Source organism: Polyodon spathula, chromosome 2 (assembly GCF_017654505.1).
Source record: "Polyodon spathula isolate WHYD16114869_AA chromosome 2, ASM1765450v1, whole genome shotgun sequence".
Taxonomy (NCBI): domain Eukaryota; kingdom Metazoa; phylum Chordata; class Actinopteri; order Acipenseriformes; family Polyodontidae; genus Polyodon; species Polyodon spathula.
In genome coordinates, this window is record NC_054535.1 from 64,376,442 (window position 1) to 64,398,453 (window position 22,012).

At 36.9% G+C, this 22,012-nt stretch overlaps 1 protein-coding gene across 1 annotated transcript in view; it reads right to left on the reverse strand.

The window, feature by feature from the left end:
- The window catches only part of LOC121299106 (transient receptor potential cation channel subfamily M member 3-like), a 300,327-nt gene that overhangs the window by 185,690 nt on the left and 92,625 nt on the right, over nt 1-22,012 (reverse strand). Inside the window, exons 2-4 of the mRNA XM_041226653.1 lie at nt 8,916-8,995; nt 5,967-6,150; nt 5,457-5,670 (exon numbers count right to left, since the gene is read on the reverse strand). Coding sequence (XP_041082587.1) covers nt 5,457-5,670; nt 5,967-6,150; nt 8,916-8,995 — 478 coding nt within the window. The remainder of the gene's footprint in view (nt 1-5,456; nt 5,671-5,966; nt 6,151-8,915; nt 8,996-22,012) is intronic.

The following is a 22,012-nucleotide window of genomic DNA, read 5'->3' on the forward strand; positions in this document are numbered from 1 at the left end:
TCATACATGGTTGTGTACTGGCAAAATCTGCATTTCTTTAGTCTCTTCAAAAGATAATTATATACCTGTATACCATTTACTCTGAACAGTACACCTGCAATATGGCACAATATACTGTTATTTGTTTCAACTTTCCAAAAACACTGTGATAGTCAATCATACCTTGCACTATTTACCAATGCAACAAGAAAACTGTGTTGTTTTGTATGACATGTTTAACCCTCTATGGTACAGTGTATGTTTAAAAATACACATTAAAACTCTTGTTTTTAAAGGCTTAAATAATATGTAAGATACAAGAGGACAATGCATGTAGTAAAAAACACATGTAAGGTTGGACCAAACAAGCAGATGGCGGTGTGAACCTTGGCACAACTTGAAACAATGAAACAGCTTGACTTTCTGTTGTGGTGTGGTGCCCACAGAAAACTGAAAGGTAAGCTTTTAAAAAAAAAAAAAATAAAAATAATAATAATCCTACAGCTATGATGTTGTGGATTTTTTGTTTAATATTTGGGTGCTCAAGATATTGATTGTATGTATTATATTTTGTATAGCTACTAAATTTGAGTAGATATGTGTAAATATACCAATGTATTTATAAACATACACTGTACACATGTCTTGTAAGTACAATATCTAATATAAATGAGTAATCCATGTGTTCTTTGTAGGTAGCACATAGGAATGCTGATATAAAACCCTCTATTTTATGGATGTAAACAACAAACTGCCTGTATTCCTCCAGATAGTAGTGATCAGGAAAGTGAGGAAAATAGCTCTGATGAGGAAATGTAGGTGCATAGAGATAGTGAATAGTCAGTTTCTTCTAACAATTTATTATTATTAGCATTATTATTATTGGAGCTAATACTTTATTATTTGTAGTAGTTATTACTACAATAATAATAATAATAATAATAATAATAATAATAATATTAGAGATGCATTACTACTATGACTACTAATAATAATACAAATAATAATGCAAATAAGAATGAAGACATCAGCTCTTCCTCACAGGCACATGACCCAGCAGACATAGTATGTACTCAATTGAAATGATGATGAACAACCTTTCACACCCACAGGTCTTGCAGCAAGACAAAAAAAAATAAAAAATCAGCTGTAGATGTTGATTTGAAACGTGTGAAATGGCAAGTGAACAGGTTTGTGCCCTTGCTGAGCACTTTGAGGAAGCACATCCTGACACACATGTCGTAAAAAAATACATAAATACATATAAAAATATATATGGCCAGATTCATGTTTCTGAGACCTAAATCAATAAACATTAATGTTGTAAAACATTTTCTGTAGTATTTTTTATGGTGTGTACCATAGAGGGTTATTTATTTATTTATTTATTTATTTCTATCTCAGGATGTGTAATTCAGGTTCTTCAACATTACAATTGGCATACTTAAAATACAAGTTGAAATTTTATTTGTGACTTTTTTTTTTAGAAAGTGTGAACTGCCTGAGTCATCTTATTTCGGCTTCTGAGCGACACCTGTGTTTACCGCTTCAGACTGAGAGAGAGAATGAATTGTAACCATTAAGTGTGTGTGCACCACATCACCAATAGAAACTTCTTGCAGTTGAAAAGCGCATATTTCTGTAGGTCTGGTGTGTGAATTGGGCAGGTCTGTGCAGAACTTTGGAAATCTGCTTTACAAGAACGCACTAATTTCTGTACTGCTGTTAAAGTAGCAGTGGTCGTATTTGTTTTTCCACGGCTGTAGGCTGTAAAACAAATTCTCAATATTTTTGGGAGGTCGTGAATGGCTGTTTTTTTTTTAGTCAGGAATTAAGACGGTACGCTCCTTATCTGGCGCACTATAGCGTCTTTTATTGTTTTTGTGGCATGGTCTTGGCCCAAACAGGGGCCATGTTAATTCAACCAATAAATTGGTTATCCATTGCACCTGGCAACACAGTCTGCTGCTTTATCCTCCATGGACACTTTTCATTACAACATACATACATTTTGTTTACTTGAAATTTTGAGGAGGCACTACAGACTTGCCTCCTCTGAGGAGGTCCCAATGTTACATACAGTATTTAAAGGGCCTATATTGAAATTATTGACCCTTTCATGCATTTAGTATTGAAAATAGCTGAAAGTTTTGAACACATTACTATATTTTTCATGGTATTTTATTGCTTTATATGAGGTCATCATGGATTGTGTCCCCATTTAAAAGCTAGAAGAGATTTTTTTTTTTTTTTTTTTTTTTTTTTTTTTTTAAATCCGTCCCATGTTAGGTTGCCATGCATCAAGGGTTAGTTAAAGTTTTGTTTTAGTTTTTATGAATATTTTTTTGTTTGATTTTTGAACTGTTTTGAAAGTGTTGCTTTTTTTCAATAAACCATTATTTATTTTAAAATACAGCACCAGTGCTATGCATGTTACAGAATCTGATTTGTTTTCTTGCCTTGCAATTACAGTTCACTGTTAGTTTAAAGTTTTGTTAAAAGTTTTTATTGAGAAAAAATTATATATTATAAACACAAAACTGAAAGATCATAATTGGATAAGTCTCCACCCCCCTGAGTTAATACTTGGTTGAAGCACCTTTGGTAGCAATTACAGCTGTGAGTCTGATGGGATAGGTCTCTACCAACTTTGCACACCTAGATCTGGCAATACTTGACCATTCTTCTTTACAAAACTGTTCAAGCTCTGTCATGCTCCTTGGGGAGCATTGATGGACAACAATCTTTGAGTCATGCCACAAATTTTCAATTGGGTTTAGGTCGGGGCTCTGACTATGCCACTCAAGGACATTTACCTTTTTGTTCCTTAGCCACTCCAGTGTAGCTTTGGCTGTGTGCTTTGGGTTGTTGTCATGCTGAAAGGTGAACTTCCGACCCAGTTTCAGCTTTCTTGCAGAGGGCAGCAAGTTTTCCTCAAGGACTTCGCTGTACTTTGCTCCACTCATTTTCCTTTCTATCCTAACAAGTGCCCCAGTCCGTGGTGATGAGAAACATCCCTATAACATGATGCTGCCACCACCATGCTTTACAGTAGGGATAGTGTTCTTTGGGTGATGCACTGTATCGGGTTTGCGCCAAACATAACACTTTGCATTTAGGCCAAAAAGTTCCATTTTAGTTTCACCAGACCACAAAACTTTTTGCCACATGGCTACAGAATCTCCTGAGTGTTTTTTTTTTTTTTTTTTTGCATTCTTCAAACAGGATTCAAGGTGGGCTTTCTTGAGTAATGGCTTGCTTTTTGCCAGCTTACCATACAGGCCAGATTTGTGGAATGTTTGGGATATTGTTGTCACATACACACTTTGACCAGTCTTGACCATAAAAGCCTGTAGCTCTTACAAAGCTGCCATTGGTAGCCTCTCTGATCAGTCTCCTTCTTGCTCGGTTATCCAGTTTGGAGGGACGGCCTGATCTAAGCAGGGTCTTGGTGGTGCCATACACCTTCCACTTCTCAGTAACTGTTTTGACCATGCTCCAAGGGATATTCAAGTCCTTTGTTTTTTTTATACCCATCCTCTGATCGGTGCCTTTCAACAACTTTGTCCCAGAGTTCTTTTGAAAGCACCTTGGTGCTCATAGTTGAGTCTTTACTTTAAAATGCACTATCCAGGAGGTGGAACCTACAGGAACTGCTGAATTTATCCTGAAATCATGTGAATCACTACAATTTAATACAGATGGAGGCCACTTAACTTGATGTGTCATTTTGAAGGCGATTGGTTACACCTGAGCTAATTTAGGATTGCTATTACAAGGGGGTTGGACACTTATCCAACCAAGGTATTTCAGTTTTCATTTTTAGTTAATTTTCTACAAATTTTTTGAATATTTTTTTCACTTGGAAATTGTAGGATAGGATGTGCAGACAAATTAAAACAAAAAAAAAAAAAAGAAAACTATTTTAATGCATTTTAATTCCAGGCTATAAGGCAACAAAAGGTGAACATTTTGAAAGCGGGTGTAGACTTTCTATAGGCACTGTACATGCAGTCTCAGTTCAGCATGGCTATGCTATTTGGCATTGACTCCTTTTTAATTCCTTATAAGGCAAATATTTTTGCTGCTCCCTTCCAATTTGTTAGGTCCCTAACATTACCTCGCCATTATGGCCTTAGCATTTAATTGTTTTATAAGCATATGCGACAATGTCTTGCATTCTGATCTTGTCAAATATCATAACTGAGCAGGGTCACAGTGGGTTAAAATAACTCAGTACACCAGGTGGTGTAATTTCCTGACACTGATATGAAGGGAGTTTAAATACAATGATGCCATTAAGTTTCATCACATTGAATAATACATTAGGATCTCTACAGATCAATGTAATAAATAAATAGTGAAACTATAAACAAGCAAGCAATTGCAAGCATGCAGACGTTTCAGGGATGAACAATGCTGGCACAGCCAAGGTAGTGGAGACAACTAACAAGCACTCAAAAGAGCATGTGTCAGGTTCTATTTTCTAAGATGAAAAGACCAGAACTGCATGGCTGGGCCCAACCAGTTTACAATTTGATATCTTCATGTCATGGCCGTAACCAGCTATGTGTACACCGAGGTCGTGTCCTCAGTTGTTTTTTTGCTTCATCAATGCTGATGCTCTTTTAAAAATTTTGGGAAAGTACAAAAGACTCCTTAATTTCCTTTGTTTTTCCATGTGTAACAGGGCGACCAGCCCTGTTCAGTTATTTTTAGAACGGGGTCTCCCACTCCACCCCTGTGTTATTTTGTGTTTGTTTATTTATTATTTATATATTTAAACGACGGCATAGCTGCGTTGCTTTATTGTTGTATGTTTGTATATGATGGCGAAGTGCCATGTGTGTTATTGTTTTTGTGTGTGTTTTGCAGTGTGGATGGGAAGCCCCAGCCACATAAAAACCTTGTGCAGAAAGTGGCCATCTCCTGAATTAATTAAGGGATTAATTTGTTGCTAATTGGGATATGGTCACCTACATAAATAGCTGCAGCTCTCTCCCCTCAAGGTGGGTGTACAGAGGAGAGTGAGCGAGTGGAGATATTTAAAACATCCAGGAAGAGTGAAGGTGATTTGTCCAGCCTGACCTTGATCCTATTTGTATTTTTGTGTTCGGGATTATTTTTTTTAAGTATTTTATTTCACTCTGTGAGCAAGAGTGTTTTTTGTTTAAATACTTTATTTATTTCTGTTATTTGAAATTAAACGGCATGCTGCACCTCTTTTTGAACTGCAGTTGCCCTGCCTGTTTTGTTATTCTTCTGCCTTCTGGCCTGACGTCACTGCAGCGCCATTTCCTGTCACACGATGTAACATAGATTTGAAGTTGAATAGTAAAAACCAAGCAGTCATATAAATACTGCAGCAACAGCTTGAAACCTAAGTTTGACCTAAGTAGAATGTCAGCTCAGGTTATGGCCCTGCTCAATGGATTACAGAGAACTCCCTCTAGTTGCATGCCTGCTTGCTTACATACCTGTGTTCACTCCTCCAGTGAAGATCCATGCCCCTGTTGTCATAGCTGCTTTAATCAAGCCTTTTCCAAAGACCTGCTTGAGTTTTGGCTGGAGTTCAAAGTTCTGCAGGCCCCCATGGACTGAGATCAGAAGTTTGGGAAGATCTAGCTGCCACTCTTTTGTCATCAGGTGCAATAGGAGGTCAGGCTTCGCATCATAGGAAACACGGACGTACTACAGGGGGAAATAAAATCCTACATTCATATTTATCCATATTACTAAGACTAAGCTGATGCAGTGTTTTCATTTCACCAGAACCAAAGCACAGGACATGATGGTTGCTGGAAAATTTTAGATTAATACAACAAAAACTATTTATGTAACACTTTCAAAGTCAGACTCAATGTAGTGTAGAACACTTAGACAAAAAAGCTAACTTATTTAGGCATGTGCACAGAACGTTTACTACGATTCTGTTTGGTTTGGGGTTTATGTCCCTTTGACTGTAGGACAAGAAGTGCTAAATTTACCATAGCTTTATTTGAGTGCCCCCCTCCTTGGAATTCAATGGTTCCAAAAGCATCCGTAGGGCTGAGCTGTGTGTGCTTGCTAATTGACCACTTCTCTGATTGTTTGTCACTGTTCTCATTCTGACTGGTTGAGATGCTTGGAGGAAGTCCAACATGTTGACCTGTCAGACGTCCGCAGCAGCACCTACACAAATAGAAACAGCTGTTAACACCTCTTTACTCTTTACCTGACACCTATGTAGGGGCGTAGCATACATTGAGGTGGCCGCCTCGGTAAAAATTGGCTCTGTACATTTTTTAAAGAAAAAAGTACAAAAACATATACTTTTTTTTTTTTTTTTATGTAAATGTGCCCACTTTCATTTTTAAGTGGCATAGTTGACATTTTTTTATTTATTTCACATCACTTTAACTGCACACTGATGCTCTGTCCAAGTATTGTCCTTCCTGGTGTACGTTTATAGCATTACAGTACAGTACTGGATAATGCGCCATAAGTATTTAGCCCAGAGGCTGACTCACTACAACACTGGGACCGCTGCGACCTTTCCCCTACTTGGCACTGTGCCAGCCCACCCAGGAACTGTAGCTGGCAGTGCGCCAGCCTGCTGTTTGGGACTTTGGGTTGATTTCAGTTGGTCCGCTTTGTGTAAATATCTGTAAGCTCTGCAGTGCTCGCTGGTTAGTTGGTTGCTATCTGGTGTATTACTGTGCTGTTGTTGTTGTCCATGGTACTGAACACGCTGCGCTTTTAAATACAGTATGTTTCAGAACAGAGTTTAGTCATAGCACCTCCTTTCACCTCAGGTTTATTCGGTTGCATTCAGTTTGATACTGATTCATACATTATTTACTGTCATCTTCATAAGAAATTGCAACATCATCAGCTATAGCATCAGTGTCACCAGTCTCAGCATTGACTTCAGTAGCAGTGAACCATACACATGTCTCTCAACGAAGGCATAACCCCATTTACTTATTCATATTTATAAGTTCTATTCTCCTCGTCCTTTTAATATCATACTTCTGACAGTGTGAATTGGGTAATTTTAGGTTGATGCAGTTTTGCTGGGAGACAATTTGTTTTAAAAAAAAATATGGGTCATGAAATTTCAAACAACGTCAAAGGTAAGTCACTGACTGAGTTAACGGCTTATATTGCTTTGCAGTTTGCATTAATAGTCTCCATGCTTTCTAAGAGGATAACTTTCATCTTCGTAACATATACAGGATATGCAAGGTTTTATTTATTTATTTACAAAAATTAGATTTTTGCGTCAGTAAAAATCTATACATAGCTATGCCCCTGCTATGATATACTGTACTGCCATATTTTCAACAGCAAACATATTGCTATAATGTGATTCAGACTTACATTTTGCAGCTCATACAATTGAATTATATATTGTGATAGATACATATTGATTTCTACCAATGCACAGCTAAGCCCAAAAGTTTTGCATCACTTAGAATTTTAGGATTAAGACATCATTTTTAAAAAACAAACTATATAAACATTATTTAGATGCTTAACTTAACATCATGTAATCTACCAGAAGCCATAATAGTAGTACAGTATTTCATGTTAGATTTCAAAATGTCAATTTTTTTTTTTTGTCCGTTTTTCATTATGTATATATAAAACATTATTCAGTAGGTTTCATACAACTTTATAAAGCAAAATTAGTTAATTCTATAGGATGAAATCTTTGGCCATAGCTGTAAATAGATATTTTTTAGTTTTCAATAATTACCAATAGATGTTTTAATTCACTCCATGAGCTAGCATTGAAGTAATTTGAACCATTCATTTTCACAGCATACCTATTGTAGTTATCTTATAATCTTATATAGCCCTTATAAAAGTTTGCCATGGTAAATATGCATGGTTATTTTACAGTTCACTATACTTAAGTATACTTCAGTATATTGAACTGGATTTCTCTGACATATAAAATCATATGGGTCTTAATATTTTATAAACATCCAATAACACCAGAAAGCCAGCAGAACAGCAACAGCATTGTTTAGATAGCAGGAAATGGCCATAGCTGGACAGATGGATTTCCCCCGGTTCAGTTTGTATTACCTCATGTGTAATTTTTCAAAAAGTGACTTTTTCATGCTAAATAACGCATACCGTTCTCTCCAGTTTGCTATTTTTCATGTGTTAATAGTTTTAATAAACATTTTAACAAATAAAAAATGTACTACACTAAATTATGCTAAACTAACTGCCAATGTTGGGATTTTAAATGGGGGAGAAAAATATAGGGAACATTAAAGTATTGCATCATTAAGTTTTGGCCAATTTAAGAACCCCTCCACTTCCCCTCATCAACCATCATTAAGTACATCACACTATTGGTCAAATCCTTCTATGTTTAAGGAAAGCACTTTTTTTTTTCATTCCAGATATATGCTGATCTTTTTCAAAAAACAAATTCACTGAAGTGTTCATTTATATTGCTCTTTGCGCCTGTTTGGCAGAGAAAATAGACTTTAAAAGGGTCTGGCCTTCATTACCATGCAAATGCATACATGAATAGCTGATTTTGTAAACCGCTTTGCTTCCACTTGCTACTGTGCTAAACCATACAGCGATCAATTGATAATAATGAACTTTTAAGTGAAAAACATATTACCAAATAATAAAGAGAGAAGAGCATGTATTCAATGTAGGCATGTTACTGCTTGACATTGTGATACACTAATTGATAAAACTAGTGTGATATTTCCAGTGTATTTCTTGAACATTTTAAACTCTGTACAAATCTTCACCTGTCTTTCCAGAGTATAGAGTGGAGTACAAAATGGCTGCGGCAGAATTGGTCAGTCTTGATCCAAATGAGAAAATTAGTGATCATCAACACGGTCTGATTAACCATGCATGCAGTGTAGATCATCATTACTCATATTTTTTAAACTGTTTTAGAACTATTTACTTACCTATGGTGGTCTTTTGAGCTCACTATGATGTGAACACATTCTCTCTTGCTAAATGCTCTCTCAATCCAGGATTTCTGTGCCTGTCAAATAAACAAAATGCACAGTCATTTTAGATTGGTTTCATTTTTGGACTACTGGGTAGAAGTATACATTTCAGCGTCATGTTTTTGTTTATGTTAACAATCATAATTCATAATGCTTGGTCGACACTGATCTGATGTGACTTAATATGAAAGTAATAAAGTGAATTTCTCTTTTTGGCCTTGTTTGTGGGCAGCCTACTGAGGCGCTGGACAACCAATGGATTAATTATGAGTTATTCAAGAGCAGAAACAGTGGTTTCTGATCATCCTTTCTGTTAAGCACCTATTTTGTAAAATTACTTTAGAAGAAGCCAGCTGCATAGTCACAGATCTTCTGTGGCATGTTTTTTGCAGTATGGATGCTCATATAAAAAAAATCATCAACTATCGTTTTATAAATGTTTACTTTAGATACTTTTCTACACCTTGCTGTTGTTATAAGGAGGTTGCATGCATGCAACTAGAACTGCCGAAAATATATAGAAATATACTGTAAATTGATCTCTAAAGCAGCTACCAGATTACTCATAAATAAAGAACTGTGTTCAAAATAAATAAGTAAGTAGGAAGACATTTCTAAAATGTTTTTTAGTTTTCACTGTATTACTTGGCATTTTTCCTCTTTGAATGGAAACCATTTCAATCACAGAGGAAGTGCAAACACTCATACTGGCACTATATATAAGAAAATTGCACAGTTTTATAAAAAGTACAAATCAAATGATACCTTCCTTATTTTAATAGTGAACTGTTCATGCATTTTTCCTACAGACCAAAATAATTGACTTGGATTACTGTGGTTCTTGAGTCTCCACTATCCATGCACTAACATTTAAAAAGATTTAAAAAACAAAACAACAAAAAAAAAACACTAAAATAAACTGAATGGAGAATCTTAATTTGTTTTACTACTATACAATGTTATAACATTTCTAAAGATTTGTGAAGCAAGATTACCAAACAGAAATTGTAGTAAAAGCACAAACGTTAACTTGGCTTAAGTCATACATAAATACAAATTGAAAAGTATATCTGTATTTGAGACAAGAACCTTTAAAAATGTTAAAGAAAAAAATAAGCTTTACCTTCACCCACTAGTTCAGAGTTAGAGAAAGCACACTTCCATTTGTTTCACCAATGTTTCAGAACTGGCTGCTCTTCTGTTAACACTCATGACTGGGTCCTTAACAACTTGTGTATTCAGTCCTTAAACAATGAGCTCAAAAAGTAAGCAAAGATCCTGGGCCTATTAGGTACCTGGAATGTGCTCTAGGACTAGCCTCATTAGAAGCGATTTAGACATTCAGGGCAGGCCAAAAAAATTGGACCTCAATCTGACACCTCAACACCAACAAATCCTCTGAACTAGGATTGAACAGGCACAGGCCCTGGCAAGCTAACATGTTCTTTTGCATTTTTTTGTCATTGAAAGCACGTGTGTGAAAGTGCAATAACATGATCTTATAATTCCCCATGAGAAAACAAATTCCTACAGAAATAACACATGATAAAGCCAGAAGGAATCTGCACACAAGGGAAATATTAATAAATCACAGTTGGATGAAGCTCTTACAGCAATATGAGGGGATGTCATCAGGTAGCTTCTAGGCCTTTAGAGCTACATTGTCTTAACTAAAGGGTTTTCGAACAGATTCTAAAAATTATTTTTGGTTATTTGTAACTTTTTTTTTATGAAAGAAGATAAACACCAATTACAGTTATTTAAATGAATAAGAAATAATGTAATACCGATTGCAATCCCCTAATTTAATGTCTGAATTGTGTATTTCTGATTTAGTAACTTCACTGGGTGCTAGAGTGATCATCCGTTCCACTTGCACCAGCACTGTCCTGAAAATGTAAATCAGTGCCTCTGTCTTCCGATTCCTTGAGTTTAATGTACCGTAATGAAAATATGTAAGGGAGTTTGGAAATTTGTTTACCATACTTCTCATTCTGAAAATATTGTGCAAATAATGAAATTTAGAGTAAAGAACTTTGAGAATCTATTCTGAAATGTTTTAGATAGTAATGTTTGAGGGCTATGAGAGTATTCATTATTTTCTGAAAGATACCATAATGCCTTTCACAGGGTTATTACAAATTGCGTACCAGCACACCTTCTCTGCAAATTGCATTCTATTACAGATATAGTTTAAGAGTATTTGATGTTGATGCGTAACCTTTATCTATGAGGGATCTATGTTTTGCATTCATTATATTGCTAACACACTTATAACAAGACAAAATCACTTCTAAAAAGGCTAGCTTATTTTAATGTACTTTTTTTGGTAACATCCTGTGATAGAGAGAAAGAATCGATGTTGGAAATCTCCCTCCCAACAAGAAAGGACGCCATGTAAGGACAGCGGTATGCTGCCTCCTAGATGGACGACCTTGATGGTAGGATGGAAACTGGAAGGTAACCATATTAGGATGGGCGCGTAGTTGCAAGTACCCGGAATGACTCCATTGCAAGCAGCTGTGGGACGGCCCTATGTTGGAGAAACCATGGCGACGGGTTGTTTGCAGGGAGGAGTGTATGGGTACAAAGGGGAAGCAGCTACGTCGGTACGTTGCCTTGTGCAGAGAACGTAATTACTGGCCGGAGGATTGCGTTTGTTGTGGTACGTGTTTATTTTGTTACGTGTTTGTTTCTTGTCTGGAGAGGAGGAATACGGAGCCAGCTGCTGCAGCCACGGATCCAGACCGCATCACCAGAGCACTACCCTCACCACATGACACCAGCACCACCTGGCGGATTAAGAGCACACTTTTGTGCTCGGGATTATTGTGGAGTGTTGTGTTTATTATTTGGGACTGCAAACCAGCCGTGTTCCCCCCGATACCATTGCTGGTAGAGGGGTGGTTCTTTTTGTTCTTTTATTAAAAACACAGACATTTTTTGGGGAAAAGAACTGTTTGGACACTGCTTTATTCACCACACCACTCACACAGTTCACACTCCGTACTCTGCAGTTGCCATAGAGCACGCTAAGCTGTTATGTGAAGATTTTTTTTTTTGTTTTAGTTTTTTTTTTTTTTTTAATAATTTATTTAAAGAAACATTTGTCTTTAGAGATGGGTTTGACCATATCATCCCTTGTCTCTAGTTGGGTTTTGTCTGTCACTTAAACAGCAGAGGGTTCTGAAAAGGTCAAGTTATATTTGGCGTAGCTTGGGTTTTGAATTCTGGACCTGGCATTTCCTGGCAATGGGTTAAATGGCAAGTAAAATGGGTTTCAGGCAAATATTATAAACACCTATCATATACAAATTAAGCCATCATCATACAAGGATGCCTCCTTATTTCTAGCACCAGCCAGCAGGGGCTTCAGAGCCGGGGGGCCAAAAGCAACATGTGCACAGTGGGGGAAAAGGTGCTTGTATAGCACACAGAGTTTAATTGCCATCATAGACAACGGAACAACCTGTGCTACAGGTGCTACAACATCTACAGACCCCAAAATAATGTTTCTTCAGGTTTCAAAATATGTCAGATCAAGACTGCAATAGGACTGTGGGTGAGGGAAATGTCACCTAGTTCAGTGGCAGATAGACAAGACAGACAGTCTTTCAGTGTGCAGAGCCTTTACTTTTGCTGTGAAATAAGGTTGTTTTTCAGCACGAGAAATAGATTACTTTTAAAACAGGAAATATACAGAGAACTTGGATAATTAAAGAATGGAAAAATGAACACTTCAGAAGGCAATAATATTGTGGATGAGGCAGCATAAAATCTTAATTACACCACCACCAAAAAATAAAATAAAACAAGGCAACATATTAAATCATCTGCAGAGCAAGTCTCCTCAGCGAAGCAAAAACATTGACAACTTTAAATGCAGTGGCTTTGATAAGCTTACACAAATACAGAACATGTTTATAGTAAAGAATGAGCCCAGAGAAGCCGACTTTGGGAGTGATAGTGAATTTTTCTACATTCGTTATCTTGTAACACAAAAGAAGACTGTTGAAACATATTGAAAGTTTTGTTACCATTTCATGTAATTTGTGTCCAAAGCAGTAAACAACTGTAGAACCTAAATAGCTAGCTTTAGGTAGGCTATTAAAGCTGAACTAATACTCTGTAAGCAGCTGTTTATATTCTTTATCAATACATTATGTATCAATGCAAATATTGTACATGGTCATTTTCTTTTTTGTTTATTTTTTATGGAATAAATATGTCAATTCATGTAATGTACATTCCAGGGTAATTGAGGAAAAATATGTGTTAGTGCTTCTGTCCAATTTTATAAAGCATACACCATATGCAATGTACAGTCAACAACAAGCTATTTCAGGCATGTCCTTTAATGTTTTAAATAATGTTCATATTTTGAAATTACAGTATGTTTATATTTGTTTTATTAGTGTTTGACTTTTATCAAATGAAACAAAACTCTACTGAGAATGTGTGGCTAATTTAAATATGCCACTTAGCAAATATAAATTAATTTACTGTGTTGTATATCCAACTGCTGGAAAGAAGCTGGGGTAGATTCTATACTTATATGGTACATGGTATTACCTGTTTTCCTCAGAGAATTAAGGTCTTGAGCTAATCTACAAAATGCACTCCATGCAATGCTAAAGCTGAAGGTTCTTGTCAAGTTGATAAAGGTAGATGATCAATGCTTTCAGTTTAGTAGTTCCCATTTCTGCCTCTTACAATCCCCTGTGGGACTAGCTTTCAGCAAAAGGAATTGCATCTGTTACTGAACTGTATTCTCCTGTGCCTTTGCTCTATTTGAGACCTGTCTTCTTATGACCAGCATGTGAAGAGAGAAAAATTAAGGCTTTTTATTATCTGGTAGTCTTATGACACCCAATTACTAGGGAAACCCTGTGACTTGAGATTTGAACACAGACAGAACAAATTTCATCATAGCTCAAGGGACTTTTTTTGTTACATTTTCATCTAGTGCAATTTTAAACTTGTTGTTACTTTACGATTTATTTTCAGTATTTAATTATTTTGGTTTGTTTTTGGTGTCTAACGATTCAGTTATCCATTGCTCGGTTGTAGAAGTGCATGGCACTGTATTGTTGGTGAACATTTTAAGTCAATAAACAAACATATTTTCCTTTTACAGTGTACTGAGATTATAAATTGTAATGCTGAAATGGTTTGATACAATATTGTAGGTATGTGATGGATGGATATAATGAATATAGACACTTAATATACAGAGAGGTCCTCTTTATAAGTCAACAAGCTTCAGTAGTCAATTTTTACCTCCATGCATACTCTTATCAGTTCAGATCACATGATGACAACACAAATTATTATACTGAAATAAAATACTCTAACTCTGTTTCAATATACATATGGTTAGTTATATCTAAATATATTATAGTATCTTTATTATCATATATAATAATAATATATATATATATATATATATATATATATATATATATATATAGCGCATTGCGATTCTGGGACATTTCCCTGGAATTATTATGCAGTTCCTCTGAACATGAAAAATGACTTAAAATTACTGCATGCATGATTGAGGACATTATATAAAACTTAATTCCTGCTGCACAGAACTAGCTCTATAGATTGCAATAATAATTCATTTTTGCAGGTTGAGATATTACTTATTGTGGATTGCATCTTAGTACCATGCTGATAACTTCTGAAGAAAAGTTATTAGTGAAACAGTCATGCAATTCTGAAGTCTTGTGGAATGTGATTACACAGTACATTCCATCAGAACACCACAGCAGGCCCTTGTAACATGACTTGCTGATTATTGCGTCTCATTGTTTAAATAGAAATTCTTGAAGGATTTCATTTGATGCAGATTTAAAGCTTTTCTAAAGCTTGAGATAATTGGAGCCTCCAAAATGTGTTAAATACTGTTTATCTAAATAGATTAGCCCATTTAAATTGTTTATTCAATAGCAAAAAAATGGTTGTGCATAACAACCCCTTAACATCTGACTACCAAGGTCTAAGTGGGGAAGTTGGGGCAAGGGGTGGATGTTAAAATGTTTTCATTAATGATACACATAACACTATGTAACACAATTTTTGTTCCTGGGTAGTAAATGTTATTTCCTAATTGCTTATATTTACAGTATAATCGTAAATCTCGAAAAACTACTCACTTCTAAATCTTTTGTAGTCATTTTTGTATTACTTTAGTATAAATACATGTTAATTTGGATTCATATGTTGTTTTTTTCTGACTTTATGGGGAACAATAGCCATTTTCTATACTTTTGAGGCATAAGCAATTAGGAAATAACACTAACTACCCAGGAACAAAAAAACAATAATAATTGTTACACAGTAATAAGTGTAGACAGTAAACACAAGCCTTATTTTAAGTGTCCTACTTACACCAAGTACATTATAAAAATATTCAATTGTGTACAGTATTTGAGTAGAGCTAATTTGGTTTGCCATTAACTCTAATTATGATCCAAAGGGGTGCCATGAGAATACATAGGAGCTTTCTTAAGGTACCATGTTTTATTTTTTTTCTGATGCTCAAATTTAAAATATTCAAGACTGAGTGGACCATCAAGCCTGGATAGAGCCATATATACTGGGTGAGTACGGAAGTCATGAGTATTACTATTCCCTACTGGGGATGAAATTCCATGTGAAGGGGATATGGATATAGTGGAGGTTTTTGTACAATTGCAGACTAAAGGATTGTCACCCTACGCTTATTATACCATAATTCAAGATAACAGATTAAGGAAAAGCATGTAGTAAACTTTAACCATTTTTTTTTTGTGATGATATCTTCAATATTTAAAGAAATTTACATTCCCATCATGTTGGGGGGAAAAAAATCTGTATGCTTTGGGCATTATCAGATAAGCATCACAGCATAATAGTTGGCGTTACATAAAATATGCAATCAATTCTTGTTAAAATTAATTTGTACATGGTCCCAGCCAAATTTAGCAGTTGCTTTTTGTAAATGACTTCTTACAACACAGAAATTCATGTTGGTGCAAATTATTTTGGCGCAATGGTCAATGTCATTTACATAGAAATGAGTGATCAGTGCAAAAAACTTGCACTATCCCTGTAGACAAAAGTGGAGGGGTTGATCAAGAAAAGGAAAGATGTTAAAATGCACAGAACTTTCTTAATGTTAATACAATTACGAATAGTGTGGCCAGAACAAATCATTGTTTAATACACAAAGCAAAACCTGTAAATTAAACCAATTTTACTACTAGCACGTTTCTGATTTGTAATCAAGATACACCACGTCTGAAAGATGCCCCACTTGTACCCGCACTGGGAATGTGTGGATGCTGCTCTGGCATTCTGCAATGTGTCAGTGACCCTATTGGACAAACCCAGGCAGCTCAAATACAGCTGTTTAGGGGCCAGACCCAGAGCTGCAGGCTAAATGGGTTAGGATGTTGTAAGGTCCGCTGCGCCTGACTGAGCAGGGGACCTGCATCAGGGCATCAGGGCTGAAAACCTTGGTTAATAAAGGGCTACTGAGCACCATGGCCCAGTCCTGCCTGATTTTCTCCAGACACAGCGGGAGCATGGCGAGCGGTGGGAAAGTATATAACAGTTGCCTCTGTCACTGGTGTGCCAAGGCATCTATCATCAGCCGGGTCCACACCGTCTTCATGGAGAACCAAAGGGGACAGTGGGTCGATTCCTGGGAGGCAAAGAGATCTATCTTTGCTCTCCTGAATCTCTCCCAAATGACCTTGGGGTGAAGCCTTCATTCTGGCACTGGGAACTCCCCTTGAGAGGAGGGCCACCACTTGGTTTATCACCCTGGGCACACAATGGAGACTGGTAGACCTGAGGCCACCCTGGAGGTTTATATAGGCCACCACTGTTGTGTTGCCCATATGGACAAGCACATGTCTCCCTCGATTGTGAACTTTCTTATGTTCTTATGAACCTCCTCCAAAAATTCTTCAAGGCCAGATAAACTGCCTGCAGCTCCAATATATTGATGTGGAAACCTTGCGAAGGGGGGTTCCACACCTCCTGTGCCCCCCTACCATTCTACACAGCACCCCAGCCCAGGCTGGATACGTCTCTGGTGACGACCTCCCTTCTGGTGACACTACCCAGTGCTGCACCGAGGCGTAGATGGGCAGGCTGTTTCCACCAAGAGAGTGCCTTTAGAGAGTGATGAGACACTGTTTATAGGTTGTGGTTCAATATGGGCTGAAAAACCGTGCTGTTGAATCAGGTTCTCAGAGGACGCATGCGCAGGAGATCCAAAGGTAGGGTCTGAGAAGCTGGTTCCATCAAGCCCAGAAGTTTCTGGAAAGTTACTACCATGAGCGCTCTGTTGAGCTGTAATAGCTATAAACTGTTCCTCTTAATACAGTATGTTCATGATATTACTAAATCGAGTGGTCATGAGCTTAACAACAAACTACTGCTGTTTGAAAACCGTCTGTCCAACAAACTCCAAACTTGGTAGTTATCGTCCCAGTAACAATGTGATACAAATAAAAAAAAATGGTGATGTTTTATGAAACAAGAAGGCTGACACTTATACGTTTACATTTGAAATTTAAACCTGCGTCAGTTGACAAACGATTTACTTGACTAACTCCAAACTTCACAAGCATCTTCCCTGATACTGTATCAATACAACTGCCTTTTAAAAAATTGTGTTGACCAGAAACAAAAATGGCCGTTTGATGCATTTTTTTAGAAACCTTTCGAAATCTTCTTCTTGGGAACTGGTGAAGTGATTGATACGACACTTGGCATATATCATCAGAATCCAAACCCGCAACAAGTTTGCAAAGCAGAAGTTTCTGCGATAAATTGTAATGTCAAAATGACTGCCACACATCTTATCGAAATGCGCACTTACAGCAAACTGCTACTATTTGAACATCGTTTGACCAACAAATTCCAAACATGGTAGTTGTCCCAGTAACAATGGAATACAAATATGTCAAAATGGTTATGTTTTATGAAACAAGTAGGTGTATGTTTACGTCTGAAATTTAAAACTGCCTCAGTTGACAAATGATTTACTTGACTAACTCAAAACTTCACAAGAATCAACCCTGACACTGTAGCAATACAATTGACTTAATAAACTTGTGTTAAACAAGTTGGCTTCCTGACGCATTTTTGAAAATTTTAAAATCTTCTTCTGTGGAACAGTTGAAGTTGCTGATTTTAAACTTGGCACATTGAGAACTAAACATGCTTAGACGGGTACTGATACAGGGGCTTGGGAGCCGTAAAACTGCTTGGCAGTTCTAGTTATAAGACCTTGTCTCACAAATGCGATTTTTGAAAATGTTAGTTTTACCAACACAGGCAGTGAACCATTTTTAAACAGAAGCAGTTTTAAATATAAGAAGAAAATGTAGGAGTGGCAGCCATATTGTTTCATGAAACATAACGATTTTAATATATTTGTATTCCGCTGTCACCGGAACAAAGACTACCAAGTTTGGAGTCTGTTGGTCAGACGGTTTTCAAATAAAAGCAGTCTGCTGTTAAGGGCGTGTTTCGGTGAAATTTGCGGCAGCCATTTTATTATTGAATTGTATCACAGCAGCTTTGGCTTTGCAGGCAGGTTTGGATGGTGATAATATCTGCCAAGTTTTAGATCAATCACTTCAATGGTGCCAAAGAAGTTTCAAGAAGAAATGCATCACACAGCCAATTCGGTTTAACACCAGTTTCTTAAAAGTCAGTTGTATTGCTACAGTGTCAAGGATGATGCTTGTGAAGTTTTGAGTTAGTCAAGTAAATCGTTTGTCAACTGAGGCAGTTTTGAATTTATATATATAGTGAATATATATATAGTGACAGAGTGGTTTGTGAGATGCATGGCAAAGCATGTAACAATCCTGTTTCCACAATAAATAACTGTCTGTATACTGGGTACAGTGTGTAGTAGGGTAAATGGCTGCTGACTAAAAGACTACGTTTACCAGGAGGCCATTGTCAAAGTTAATTGTGTAACAGGACACAGCTGTGTCTTGTTAGGCAGGGTTCTGCGTGTATAAAGCCAGCCCCGAATCCAGTTCAGGGGAGAGACTACCATGGCGAGAGATGGTTTCTGAAAGATTTCTGTAAGTACTCTAGAAGAAGTTACTGTGTGGCAGAGTTGTGCTGTTGGTAAAGATTACCAGTTATTTTCTGTACAGGGAAATAGCCTAGCTGTCCTGTCCTAGATAGGACTTTAACCCATTCGACTCCTCAAGACCATCACCTTCAATTCAAACACAAAATGTTTTGTTTTCAATCACTCGTCAACTCCCATAGTACAGAAACGTTCATTAATAATCAACAAAATGAGAATACGTAAAAAAAAAAAAAAAAGTAAAGTTGGTACATTCGTATCTGAGAGAAACTGGAGAGGAAAGGGAAATTAAAACAAGGTAAAGGCAATCATCCAAATAAAGCTGAAGCACTAATGGATGACAAAATAGAACGCCTGCACAGCACTGAAACACTAAGTTTTAAAAAACCCTACTGTACTGCTGAACCTTGTCTTCTTTAATATTAGCATCACAAGGGTGTCCATATATAAAAAAAATAATAAATGAGCCTCCAGTGAGTTACAGGAAAACAATTCTATCTCAGGTTTCTGTGACAGTTTATAAATTCAGTTTAACCACTACAGCTTTGTTAATGTGACATTATTGGTAGGGGGTGAATACTTCTGCAAACCACTATATATATATAACAGGTGATTCCAGCTGGATAATTAATATCATGATTATTGTTGGTAATGTATGTATGTATTTTCTTATAACAGATGCCACTATCTGGGGTGACTTACAGTTCTTACAAGAAAAAACACATTACAAAAACCAGATGGGTCCAGACAGGCAGCAATAGCGGTTTGATAAGTAGGATCATGGCTAATACCGAGAAAGAAAAAAAAAATGATGGTACTCTAACAGAAAACAAGAAAGTCAAAAAATGTAAATATACTCATGTGTGTGACACCTGTCAATTATGGAGACAGAAGTAGAGAAATCATAAACTCACTTCTCAGCAAACAGCATAGGTACATCTGCTTGAATTCCGTAGAATCTGTGATGGCCCTTTAAATATTTAGCTTATTAGCCATGCTAATGTCTGTGATAGTGATGAACATCAGATACAAATGTGCGCAAATTTAACATGCTTAAGCACAAAAATATCTGAATTGCTCCGAAGGCGAAATTTGAATGAAAATGGCTAAGTTTTGCAACAAGCATGGCAGGCTTGTAGCACAGAATGTTTCCATTACATGCATTTAGCTAAGTGCCCTATCCTCAGCAACTTGGCAAAGGGCGCAGTGCCCAAAGGCTCAATCCGTAAAATATCCCTGTAATTGCATTCTCCAAAGGCTCCCTTTGCTTTTCATGCCACTCACCTGGTAATTTCACACTCAGGTATAAGGACACAGCTGTGACTTTTTAAATGTTTTTATTATATTGTTGTTTATTTTTATTATAAGTATTGTTATTTATTTGTCATTGATGTCAGAAGCATGATCTGCATTCCATGCTGTTGACTATGCCATACAGGTGTGGTCGTAGTTGGGGGTGTGGTGAGTGGGGGGCAGTTAGAAGACGTTTTCAGCAGGAGTATGAGTAAGGGTTCAAGTGGGAGTATGAGTACACATGTGCAGACTGCATCCACAGGCAGCGTTTTTGGCCGGCTCCATGTTGAGATTCCCGTCTTCAGTGTTTCCAAATAGAGTAATGTTTTCAGCATTGTAGGTTTGTTTTACAGTCCACACTTTTGTAAATATACTTATGTATACTGTAAGGAACACAGGTCAGTGCTACTCAGAACAACAGCTGACAGGTGTGTTTCTGTAAGAGTGCAGTTTGATGCTACAGAGATATTTTGTTTCTGTATAGTCTCTACAATATATTTTTATTTACGTTATATGTTTAATAGCCTACACCATCCTGTGCTCCATTGTTTAATTTCTCCATTTAGTAGCTTATTTATATATTTGTGGGGGTGGGCATGCAACTTCGAGGGGGGGGGGGGGGGCGATAGTACCGATGTGTGTTGAGCTTTGATTTTGCATTCTATATGCAGGTTACCTGTGAGTGTAGACTCGTCTGAGGAATATTGGTATGTACTGTACACCTATGATAACTGGCAGGGTATTGTTAACAGTCCATTATCGTGTAGTATTCCAGTTCTGCACATTCACACATAGCTCTTGTGCATTTCTGCTATATTGGTATTGAATGAGCAGGTGGATTTGCGAGGCACAAACACGTTTGCGAATTAAGCAAAAAAACCTGCTATTTTCCAACTTTGTGCAACTGCTTTGTGCCGTGTTGGAAAATATTAAATTTTTTGTGCAAAAGCACACATTTTTTGCGAGGCACACATTTTGCGATGGGATTGCGCATCACTTATCTGGGCCCCAATGCTATTAAACCTAGCTCTCTCCTCAAATGCCCGAGAAGGAAACTGCCCTTCCCATCACTGTGGAATATAACCTGTGCAAAAGAAATCAAGATTCAGAAACAGAAATCTTTAACTGTATTTCGGTTCTCTGTAGGTATATAAAAAATCACACCACTCTAATATGGGTCCATGACAATGCCTCCCTGACGATTTGTCCCCACGACAATCCCCCCGCCCCAGCAATTGGCCCCTATTACTAGATGTACATATTTTAAGAGTCATAATATAAGAAACATGTGAGTGTACTTTTAAGATGTTGACCGTGTAACCATATAGAAATTGTTGATTGTTCACTTCAATAAGCTAGTGTTGTTGATGAAACAGTAATGGTTCACCTGGAGCAGAGGAGAGGGGGGGGGCTTTATGAATGTTACACTTCACTTATTGATAATAGACTGCGAGTTCAACTCATGTCGTGTTTTTTTTTTCTTTTCTTGTTTTTTGAAGTTAACCAATGTTATCAATTATTAGATAATCAAAATAAGAATGGCAGAGACTGAAAATCACAGCATTCACTGTAACAGTCATTCTGAAACATTCTGAATTGCGTATTTGTCATTTTAAAAGTTTTCTGTTTTTATAACCTGGATAGT